Source organism: Schistocerca piceifrons, chromosome 5 (assembly GCF_021461385.2).
Source record: "Schistocerca piceifrons isolate TAMUIC-IGC-003096 chromosome 5, iqSchPice1.1, whole genome shotgun sequence".
Classification (NCBI taxonomy): Eukaryota; Metazoa; Arthropoda; class Insecta; order Orthoptera; family Acrididae; genus Schistocerca; species Schistocerca piceifrons.
Window position 1 is genome coordinate 567,416,669 of NC_060142.1, and position 12,583 is coordinate 567,429,251.

General features: G+C 38.8%; 1 protein-coding gene across 1 annotated transcript in view; it reads left to right on the plus strand.

Moving 5' to 3' along the window:
• LOC124798215 (cysteine desulfurase, mitochondrial-like) overlaps positions 1-12,348 on the plus strand; it is a 121,472-nt gene extending 109,124 nt beyond the window's left edge. The window contains exons 8-10 of the mRNA XM_047261520.1: positions 1,052-1,190; positions 1,532-1,754; positions 10,953-12,348. Of these exons, the coding sequence (XP_047117476.1) occupies positions 1,052-1,190; positions 1,532-1,754; positions 10,953-11,016 (426 nt within the window). The 3' untranslated portion in view covers positions 11,017-12,348. The remainder of the gene's footprint in view (positions 1-1,051; positions 1,191-1,531; positions 1,755-10,952) is intronic.
• Positions 12,349-12,583: the final 235 nt, after the last annotated feature.

Consider the following 12,583-nt stretch of genomic DNA (forward strand, 5'->3'; position numbering starts at 1 on the left):
CTGATTGAAACTGCTGATATTTGTAGGCTGAGATGGAACCATTCAACCCGAGGAATCAATCTTTAACAGTAGCATTGAGATTATTCTCATTTGTCCTGTATACACTAAATGAAATAATGCCAAGAGACATTTGTTGCACCTCCAGCTTGTGGAATGTGGTGTGTAAGAGCACTGAGACACCAAAAGAGAAGATACATACATATGTGCTGAAGGAATTTTACACTCTGCTCAAAAGATACAGTTACAGAAAATGAGTGGAAAACGGGAACAGATTAACAACCAGAAATGAAATTCAAGGGGAATATTGTATTGAGCAATTTATAATTAACAGTCCAAGTTGAAAGCTGAAGTTCAGTGACATTTCTTGTAATAACTTAACAAAATGTAAATATACATGAAGAGAAGGAATTTTTAGGAAATATTCAGAAATTAATACTTCTGAAATGAAGAGGCTGAAGTGATTGATTGGTGGTGGCGGCAATAATAAAAAGGAAAACAATTTAAAAATATATGTATACATGTTTTTAAAGGTAAAAGATCACACTGATGTACGCACAGAGAAAACTTAATGCAGAATTTAAATAGAAAATGGCACAGGAAGTTTGTGGAGAGGAATGTAAGACAAATAATCTAGTACAAATTAAGACCAGACAGTGATGGGTACCTATTGGCAGTCCCCCCTGCCTCATCCTCTCTCACTCCCCACAACTTGTGTCTCCACAATGCTCTGTCTCACCTCCCCCCTCCCCACTCTTGCCCGCTGCCCCTCTCCAACACACTATCCCCCTGCCCCTCTCCAACACACTTTCCCCCTGCCCCTCTCCAACACTGCTCCTCACCCTACCCCCAACCACCTCTCTCCCCAATCCGGGCCTCCTGTCTTTCACACCCCTGGTGCACATTATTTTGGTCTAATTTTTCTCTTTTAGTGTGTTTTGGTTTGGCCATCATTTCTGGTGTGGTGTGTGCTTAGTCACTATTAGTTCTGTGTTTGCCTTGTGTACTTGTTGATCTTAGAATGATTTATGTTGTTGGTTGGCTATGTTTCCAGTATGACCACAAATGGATCACGATGTTATCACAACGTCTGTTGGACAAAATTTTTAATAATCTGACCCATGTTGTTCGGAATGGGGATCCTGTCAGTTCTTATCCTGGATGTGTTAACTTGTCATTTGCTTATGTCGAAGGTATGCAAAATAAACCATTTAATGTTATTTATAAAATTTATTGGTTAATAAAGAAGGTTTCCAAATTATCTGTCATACCCTTGGGAAATTACTTTTACTATGTTCTATGAGTGAAGTTTGATTTTACAGTTTATTAACTTTGAATTCATTCTTTAAATTATGTTTTCCTTGAAGGCATATGCTGACTGTTCACTATTGGGTTGACATTGATTGATGAGCACTTAATTGTGTCTTTGGGGAGTTTGGGCAGCCTACATTGTGTGCTTGAATCAGTAAAATAATTATAATGATGATGATGATTTCCATGATTTTTAATGTGTGTTTATTTATTTATATTTAAGGAGAGTCGCTGTTAATGGCTCTGAAAGATGTTGCACTGTCTAGTGGTAGTGCGTGTACGTCAGCCTCCCTTGAACCATCCTACGTCTTGCGTGCCATTGGTACAGATGAAGATCTGGCTCACTCATCCATTCGATTTGGCTTTGGCCGTTTTACATCAATGGAAGAGACTGATTATACAGCAGACCTAACAATTAAACATGTTACCAGATTACGGGAGATGAGGTATCCAATTTTCATTGAGAAAATTTGTCTTGTTCTAACTTCATTATTTATTACATCACAATACATTTATAAAGGAAACCTTGTGATATGAAAAATCAAACATAACTGTAATGTTAAGTGTGTTGGTATGCACTATATCGTATGCATACCATAAAGTGCCAAATATCGTAGGACAGCAGTATGGAAACAACAAATTGGTATCACATTGTAGGTGCACACAGTATTATCATTTTCTAATAGAGCCTTTAAATACAAAAATTATTTATATTGTGATACAAATCATTACTAGCCACCCAAGATCCCAAACCTCTTAGTTCAGACTCATTCCATGATCTGAAGACATTGCAGAAAGATTCTGTACTTAGTCCTCCATACTGTTAACACTTTTAAAAATCTGTTTAACTGTTCCTCTTTAGAGCAACATCAGCTCTGACAGTTCGATAAAAATCTCTGTCCTCATCCTACTCATCGGTCACCTATGATACCTCCGCTTCAGTAACTACCATCCTATCACATTAAAATATCCATCTTTTAAATTCTTTCTTACCTTGGATGGCACATCTTCAGTGACCTGAACTTCACCATCTACAAGGGCTTAAATTACCTCTTGTCACACCCAGAAATGAAGGATACCTCTCCTAAAATCATCTCACATTATCCACAGGGTTACTCTAACAACAAGCATTCCTATGAAACATCCTGGTCCAGCCTTACAGTATTCCTATCACCATTTTTTCTTAATTGCATTCTAGGTGAGAACTCTTCCTCCAACATACAGCTGATCCTTTAATCCCAATGGCATTGCCCTTAACCCACTTTCTCCCCATGTCAGTTCCTTTCTCCATCCTTTACCAAATTAGCCCAGAGGTGGCAAGTTGTATTTATCAGCAACAACTGTAGATGACAGTGATGTCACATCAGAAACATTGTCATGCCATTTGCCACTGTGTACTACTACGGACTAGTGGATACGATGTCAAACTTGGACAACTACATCTTGCCAGATTAGCAGATTTAATTTTCCATGATACTGACACACAATAAATATAAGAGACAGTAGAAATAATATTCCTTTTTGAACTTTTTATTTTTGTACAGCAGTCTTAATGAAAAGATATTTTAGAAATGAGTTTTAATAGGGACTAACTGGCAGACAAATCAGTGCAAACACTTCCTTCTCTGCATCCAATCCAACGATTTGGCAATTGGCACATTTTTCGCTGATGGCTAGAAATGAGTTGCAGAGACAGACACCCATCGTGTTGATAACACATTCTGTTCCTTGTTCCTAAAGGTATTTCTTCCAATAACAGACCTAATGTTTCTTGCAAGAATGTGGTGTACTACCTACCATTAAGATTTCCTTCGATGAAATAGGGGCCTATAATTCTGTCCTCCAGAATCCCATACCATACATTCACCGATCACGGTTTTTGGTGTGCAACTTGCCACAGCCAACGTCGATTTTCAGTTGCTCAATAATGCATGTTACGCAAATTAACATTTCCATGGTTTGTGAATGTAGCCTCATCAGTAAATAAAATAAAATTAATAAATGTGCCACCCCTCTGAATCTGAAGTTGAGCCCATTGGCAGAATTGAATGTGATGCATACAATCTGTACCAGTTAACTCTAGGTGGAGACTGATATGGTAAGGATGATATTTATACCAATGCAGAACACAAACACCACTACTCTGGCTCATGCCAGATTCCCTTACAATTTGATGGGAACTAACACAAGGATCTCGACCCACAGTGCCAAGAGTACCAATTTCCGTTTCCTCGTTACTAAATTTCTTTTGTCAGATATGTTTCCGATGCATTAAAGATCCAGCTGTTCTCAGTTTATCATACACATATTTAAATGTATGATGTGTAGGGTGAGTACTTTGAGGATATCGTTCAGTATCTAGGTCTCTAGCTCTCACCGAATTTCGTTGCCATTCTCCGTAAATGAGAAGCACACTGACTTGTTCTTTGACGGAATACATCATTCACATTCAGTTGATTCGACGATACTAGTCTTATCATTCCTATTAGTGTTGTATTGCAAAACTGTCAAATTGTGTTTACATGTCAATGACACATTAGATGGATTCACCACATTCGATGAATATTTACTATGAAACTTCCTGGCAGATTAAAACTGTGTGCCCGACCAAGACTCAAACTCGGGACCTTTCCTTTCGCGGGCAAGTGCTCTACCATCTGAGCTACCGAAGCACGACTCACGCCCGGTACTCACAGCTTTACTTCTGCCAGTATCTCGTCTCCTACATTCCAAACTTTACAGAAGCTCTCCTGCGAACCATGCAGAACTAGCACTCCTGAAAGAAAGGATATTGCGGAGACATGGCTTAGCCACAGCCTGGGGGATGTTTCCAGAATGAGCTTCTCACTCTGCAGCGGAGTGTGCGCTGGTATGAAACTTCCTGGCAGATTAAAACTGTGTGCCTGACCGAGACTCGAACTCGGGACCTTTGCCTTTCGCGGGCAAGTGCTCTACCATCTGAGCTACCGAAGCACGACTCACGCCCGGTACTCACAGCTTTACTTCTGCCAGTATCTCGTCTCCTACATTCCAAACTTTACAGAAGCTCTCCTGCGAACCATGCAGAACTAGCACATTGTGTAGAGTTGAGATTTTTAATTGCATGTGGTGAGCCATATCAAGGGACAACATATATATGGGACAGCAATTGCAGCAACTTCACGAGAGGAAATTCCTGCTCGGATGTGAACATTTTTTTTCCAGGGATCGTCGGCTGCCTTGAGGATGCACAAACTTATAAAGGTTTATATTAGTGTGCATGCATGCGTGCCAGAGAGAGAGAGAGAGAGAGAGAGAGAGAGAGAGAGAGAGAGAGAGAGAGAGGGGGGGGGGGGAGCTCAATATATGTGTTATTAATTCAACTTGGACTTCATACGTTACCTTGTTGAAGTTTAACGTGTGGTGTAGTTTTCCCTATTTGCACACAAGCTTTGGCAAACAAGTAGTCTGATTAACCTTAGAAGATGTCACGGTCAGGAATAAAAGATAAAATTGTGCTAATTAAATTGGAATGTCAACAAACTTCATTTGTGTACTTGTAACAGGACATGGGTCAAGTTTATTGTTGGAAGCGAAGAAGACACAAACTTTACAAGAGATTAATAAATACAAATAGTGATACAAGCAAATTTATGAGGAAGGTTACTGGAAGAAAGTATTTAAAAAAACACATATTCTACTTGAAGAATGATTTATCACATTAGCTCAACTCAGGGGAGTCACTTTGTGTTACATTGCAACTGATAACTACCTTATTGCTAAATTTCAGTTACTATGGGGTACTTATCTAATTCCTGGAAGCTAAATCTTAAATGCTTGTTGTGAAGCAGTATTACCTGCTAATTTATCCTATAACCTTCTCTTTACTGTAAGTAAACTCAAATTTCTCCTCATGTGCAGATATGGAAATAGAAGCTGACTAACAAAGGAATATATCAGGAGTTGATGACCCAAATGCAAATAAGTGATTAGAGATGGAGCACAAGCCCAGAAAGTATAAAAAGGAAATACGAAGTCTCCTAGTCAAAGGAACTGTCACTCACCTTAGGTCCGTTTCAAATCAGTGTGGAAAGAGAACTGCTGCTGACAGTGACACCAAATTTGTTTTTGATGTGGGACAATCGTCATGGGGGGGGGGGGGGGGGGGGGGGGTGAGCTGAAAATTCTACCAATAGGTGCCACTGTAAACACCTTAACATAAATGGGGTCTGGTACAGACAAAAGAAATTGCAACACAATAGTTACGGTGTGAGTTGCGCATTATATCATTGGTTTTTAGGTGTCCTATGGTCAAAACTGCATAAAAAAGCAAAATGGCATTGTTTTTAATTGTCCTGGGGCCAAAATTGCATAAAAATCAAAATACAATCAGTTTTCTAATTGTCATGAGACTGGCACACGACATGTTCACAAATGCTGTCCACCATTTTCTGCCACAAGATGAAATCAACATACAGCACATTCCTCAACAGATTGGAAGATCTCAGGGGATGTCACATACATAATGTGTTGCACAAAGTGTGTCTTCAATTCATCTACATTTGTAATTGGAGCACTGAACACATCATATTTCACATAACCCACAGCCAGGAGTCACAAGATTAATATCAGGTGAGCTGGATGGCCAGGCTGTAGGGAAATAACAGATGATAATCTTCGCGTTTCTGAAGTGCCTCTGCAGCAGCTGCTTGACTAGCTGTGCAGTGTGTGTAGGATCGGCATCTTTCCTAAAAATGATCCTCTCCACACACACACACACACACACACACACACACACACACACACACACACAGCTGATGGGTTGGAATGATGTTAGCGGTTAGCATGGAGTGGTGGGGGTGGGGGTGAGGGTGGGGGGGAGGGGGGGGGGGAACACACACACCGTGAGTGCAGATTCCCCATTGCCCTTATTCTGCAATTCTGTGTATTCTTTGCCCTTGGAGATGGAACTGGGCTTTTTATGTCCAGAAAATGTTCCATGACCATTCACCGTCCATATCCATGTGAGCAAGAAATTCCAGAGCGAACATTTGTCTTGCAGACAGGTCAACAGGAAGCAACTCCTGAACATGGGTGATTTTTTATGGATAGGAATGGTGGATGTTTCATCTGATTTTATGCCCTGCACTTGCAGGCAAGCCTTACATTCAGGCACTTCACCACGAGCTGTATGTTTGCACACTACTGCTTGACCCCTGCTGTACTGATGTGGCCACACCTTTGACAGATGTTGGATCAATTGCTTTCCTCTTACTGCCACATTGTGCTTCAAAAGAATCTGTCTTTCTGAATTTTGTAATCATTTTCTCCAGACCCTTAACAGGCATCAGACCAATGCCTTTTCTCATACACTTGGGTGCCCGAAACTTCTGCATGGCTCCTGCCGCACAGTCACCATTCCTGTAAACGAGCTTCACCAGCAGTGCACGACCCTCCTTGCAGACAGTCATGTTAGGCATTTCTGACACAAACTGAGAAACAGCCACGTCTGACACATCTATTGGTGTGTATATTTTGATGCTTACAGCCCCATCTAAGTACCAGATTTTCTTTATTTTTCCTCCCACGACGTTCCCCCCTGCATCAGTAACATGCAGTTCAAATCTGACATCGTTCTGAGCAGTGATTCTCTTTCTAGAGTGTTTTGAAACTGGAACTTTATTATGGGTGTCCTTTATTATAAACATCCTAAAATAAAAATTGTAAAAATGGCAAAAAGTCACATAGCCAATTTGTGAGTTTTTGTACTTAAGGTACTCAAAGAAAGCAAACTGGATGGACAGTTAAAGAAAGCAAATCAGAGGTAAAAATGCCCTGCAATGCTTTTGATGAACTAGCTAGAGTCTTCAAATCTCATCATGTGATGCATCTGAAATAGAAAGTCTACAATGAGTTCGTACTGCGTGTTTTGATGGTGAGAAAGGGACAGAAAAACCACTCAACAACTGCAGTCCATTGAGCATCCAACTGAGATGGATGTCAACAAGACATTCACCCAAGCAAAAGGCCTGTTACCAATGAAATTATCTGGACCAATGACGTTACCTGCTGGATTCCACAACCTAATGGAATGTGTGTTGGTGATAGGAAACCTGCAAGAGTAACATAGAGACTTATGGTTAAAGACTGTATTGCAAGGAGAAATCTGGAGAAGCTCTTGACTGAACAGTGAAATTATTATTGTTGACAACAATTATGAAAATAATTGTTGATAATAATAATAATTAATAACAACAATGTTCGTAATATTTCATATTGACCATTTCTGTCAAATTGAAGGAGGCTGTCCGAGCCAACACATTCTATAGCAATGTATTTCTATGTCTTTTCAGTTTCTTGTACCACTGAAGGTTGAACCAAGAATGGAAGTACTTTCTGTTATTTATCTCACTTAAAACAATTACTGAGGCATTTCAATCATTTATCATAAGCTTGGTCTTCCTCTTATTAATGTTCAATCTGTAGAACTGCCTTTACTCTTTTAATTCTGTTGATGAACCATTATATTTCTGCCAGACTTGACGCTTCTAGATAGTTTTCTTGTGGGGATTCGTAAAAGACATTATTTATAAAGATGTTCCAACTACACCTGAAGATAGCTGAGAGAGAATTGTCAGAGCATTTGCTTCGATAAGTGCCGATGTGATAAGGAATACCACTCAATCCATGGTGATAAGATTGCAGCACTGCATTGATACCAGTGGTCATCACTTCGAACACCTTCTGTAAATGGACATTCATGTCACATTTGTGACCTTTGTTGGCCTTCAAAGACCTTACTGTTACGCATCATTGGATTCATCTTGATAGCCGCTATCAGAAAATAAGTACCAAACTATAGCACCCCATTAAAAAAAAAAAGGTTGACCTTCATATCTCCAATGTGACCCCACCTAGCAACAAAAAACAGTCATAGTCATATTATGGCCCCCGTTATCCCATGCTACATTTGTCCTACAAACTTTTCAGCTCCTATCATACTTTTGGAATTATTCTTGCTGGCAATAGTTAGTGACTCAACCTGTATATAAATTTATTGCTAGTGAATTTGATGTGCTTGTCTGTCATAATGTGCTTGTCTGTTCATTACATTAGTGCTATAATACTTGGGCAGTCTGCTCTTTAGATTATGCTGCCACAGATTAATCTTATGGAATTAACATTGCTTTGTGAGCAAACCATACGATAACTGTTACAGTATGATATGATCATTTTAATGTGGGCTCCAATTTCAGATAAAATTGTAAAAGAATTTTTATGTGTTGTGTGATAGGAGAATGCCAACATCTTTTCTACTGGCAGTAAGTGTAACAACTCAGTGATTTACATTCATCTTATTTCATAGTTTGTGTGTTGCTGAAATTGAAATAAACAGAGTAGAGTTGTTAGACATTCTTGATTATGATGAATGTCATGTTAGTTGATTGCTATTTCTGATTCTTTACCAGGACCATGAATATCTGGGATTATGTGTTCTCTTTCTTGTCTCTACAGCACATGTGCACCTTCCACGTTTTCCCCAGTGCTTCACTTCTTTCTCTTCGTCCTCGTGAAATTTGGAATTCCAAGAGCTGGAAACATTACCATTTTTTCTGTTTTTTTAAATGCCTGCCATGCTTCAGTTGTTTGTCTTTGAGCAGTTGTTAATTACACACACTTTGTATGGAATTTCTCTCTCTCTCTCTCTCTCTCTCTCTCTCTCTCTCTCTCTCTCTCTCTCTCCCCCCCCCCCCCCCCCTCTCTCCCCCCCCCCCCATCTTTATCTTACTTAAAACAAATATGCAAAATGGTAGAATGGTTGGAAGATGGAGGGGGAGGGGGAATTGTCTACACTTCCACTTTCAAAATCCCCTGATACAGCTGTCACTTGATATACTATAAGTTCACTATGCATTATTCCTGCTGTATTATGGGATTATGTATGCCAAGGTCCTGTACATACTTCGGACTTGTTGTGTGCACGTGTGTGTTCATTTTCATCTCTCTTCATTACACCTTCCATTATACTTAAGTTTTCATTGCACAAGAAAAAGGGGTTGAAGTAGTGAAAATAAGGTTAAGCTGATCGTGAAGTGCAAGAAAGCTGAGAAACCATTAAACTTCCAGTTTTGGGAAACTAATTTGCAGAGAATGTCTGTTGTACACTTGTCCAAAATTAAAGCTCGCCTCAGCAGTAAACTTAAGCTTTTGTTTATTACACTGCAGTAAAGAAAGTTTCTTAAATGATTTAATATGCATCAAGTGAACTGGGATGAGATATATATACGCACATTACCAAATCAGATTGCTGATTTATCTCTTGTAATAATTAATTGGAATGTTCCATTAAATCACATCTTAGCCTGTCACTGTATTACTGTGAACATTCAAGAATCAACAGCCATTTCGCATTGAAAAGATGCAAAAGTGTTACAAAGTATAATGTATTACTGTCATTTGTTTTGCTCGCTTTTATACTTTCTTCATGTTTGTTTTCTTTACTAATACAATACCATGGTATTTGGATTTGTTTCAAAAGTGGGAGTATCTGTGGTATATTTCTGATAGTTATGCAACTAAAAACCTGGGTGTTGGTCTGTTTGTACAGCATGTTGTTGTATTGAAAGTTTTTCATAGTTGGGAGCAATGTAATCACTCATTTCTGATACCCAGATTGCTTGATGACAGTAAATAAATTGTTTCCTCACTAAAAGGATCCTTACTTTACCATAATTTTTAATATAAATATTATGTAGTAATGCCATGCAAAAATAAAGTGTCTTTTCACAGGCACATGTATGTCATATTAGTATGCATATTGTAAGTTTTTTGATAGTGTAAATGAGGAAGGCACTCGGGTGTGCATATGAGAGTGCAAAGTAAACACACACACACACACACACACACACACACACACACACACACACACACACACACACACACGTGTGGGCAATGAGGAATCCTTGTGCATGAGTGCAGACAAGTACAGGGTGTACATAGTGCAAGAACTGTTTCAATTATTTATTGCCCAAGAACCAAACATTGTACAGATATCATACATATGTCATTTTGAAGAGAAACCCTGAAAGTTTCTTTTTTGTGTATATTGCCACAGCGTAGTTTTGTAATTTGTAGATAGTCAGCACTAGTCGCAAACATGGCGAGTTCAGGTGCGGATCGAGCTTTCTGTGTGTTGGAGTTGGACGAAAATAGTGTGTTACAGCTGTTCAGTGGATGTTTAGAACCAAGTACGGCAAGAAGCCACTAACAAGGAAGGCCATTTACCACTCTCACAACAAATTCATTACGATGGGTTGCTTGTGCCCGGCAAAGAGAAGCAGACGTTCCAGTGTGAGTGAAATGAATGTGGATCATGTATGACATACATTTGATTACCATATTGATGTCTGCCGGGTCACCCGTGATTCGCATATCGAATGTTTGTAAAAAAAACTTTCAGAATTTCCCTTCAAAATGCAATATGTATGACATCTGTACAGTGTTTAGTTCTTGTGCAATGAATAATTGAAAGTGTTCCCGGACTTTATGTGCACCCTGTATATGACTAGATCCAGATGTATGGCTCAATCATGCGAACATTCTGACTAATTAATTGATGCCACTTTCACAAATGCATATAATGTATCAAACTGTCTTCTTTTCAGCCCTCTGTGGGAAATGGTTCAGGAAGGTGTGGATCTAAAGCAGATAAAGTGGTCTCAACATTAAAAGGCGCGAAGGAACTTCGCAAGCATTTCTGTGCAGCTGTACGGAGGTGCTGTGTGAAAAATGAAAATTTATGAAATTTTGTAAATTATGTATCTGTGTAATTCATTATTTAATGTATTAAAACTGCAAGTCGTTCAATTGTTCCTACTGTTCTGTTGTAGAGGCAACACGTATTTGCCCATATTTTGCCATTCCGTGTACACTTAATGTTGATGGATGTAGGGCAGGCAAATGAAAATGAGGCAGATGGAAAAAAGTAAGTAAAATGTTATTGTTTCAAAAGTAACTGTCATAATTTTAAATACATTTGTCCCACTGTGAGACAAGACAGCCAGTTTATTCATGGAAAAATGTTTGCAGTTGCCTACAGGACCATGATTGTACCTAAGCAATGAACCTCTTTGTCTGAAGCAAATCAGTGGACACGAATGTCTGTTTTCGGGGCTCCACTAATATGGAAATCACATTGGGAGAGATCAGGACTACATGGAGGATGTGTCGGGGAAGTTCGCATCCTCCATACAGTCCCAATCTCTACTCGTGCAATTTCCATGTTTTGGAACCCTGAAGAAAGACATTTGTGTTCTTCTTCTTCTTTTTTTTTTATTTATTTATTTTTTTATTTTTAAGACAATTGTGGTTCCATAGGCAGTCGCAAACATTTTTCCATGAAGGCATAATTGACCATCTTGCCTCACAGTGAGATAAAGGTGTTAACAGTTGTGGCAATTGTTTTTCAAATAATAAACAATTTTCTTACTTTTTTGGCATTTGCCTCACTTTCATTTAACTGCCCCAGAGAGAGAGAGAGAGAGAGAGAGAGAGAGAGAGAGAGAGAGAGAGAGAGAGATGATAAACTTTATAATGCCAGAACAATAGTAAATAAAAACAGTGTGGCGCCATATGCTCTTACAAGCTTTTGGATCATGGAGTACCACATGTATGTGAAAGACAAGTTAAGCAGTTAGTTTGCAGGCTACATTTGAGACATCCAGGGTCAGAAATGATATGTTGTCTCTTTGAAAGCCATAAATTAATTTACCTCTGCCTTACATTTCCATCCTTGGTGTTCTTTAGTCCCTATGATAGAATGTTGTTTGGATAATGTAAGATTTACTACTTTTTACTCATAGTGTGACATGCCAAACATTAATATTATAGTCATTTAGGGCACAAGGGATGGTTCACTTGCACAAAAGTTCTTGGTGGCATGTGCTTAAGATTTACTGAATATGAACAGGACTTCAGTAGTTCATGCTTTTGGTATACAGAGATGTCCATAATTTTTTAACTGTTTGATATTTGTGGAATAAAGTTTTATTTGGAAATTTATCTTGGCATACAGCGTTATTTTTCTCTGGTATGTTGCTTGGCTATTACTGGAGTAATATTGGCAGAAGTGACAGTACCGCTTTAAGTAAACAAGCCAGAAATTCATACAGAATACTGTTGGTGTATAGTATAAAATGGAGCACAAATCAGGTTCCAGTAACTGGGTAATTTTCTTTTTCAAACAAAGCATATTAAGAATTAGTGCCTATATAGTTATTTCAAATAACAATAATAA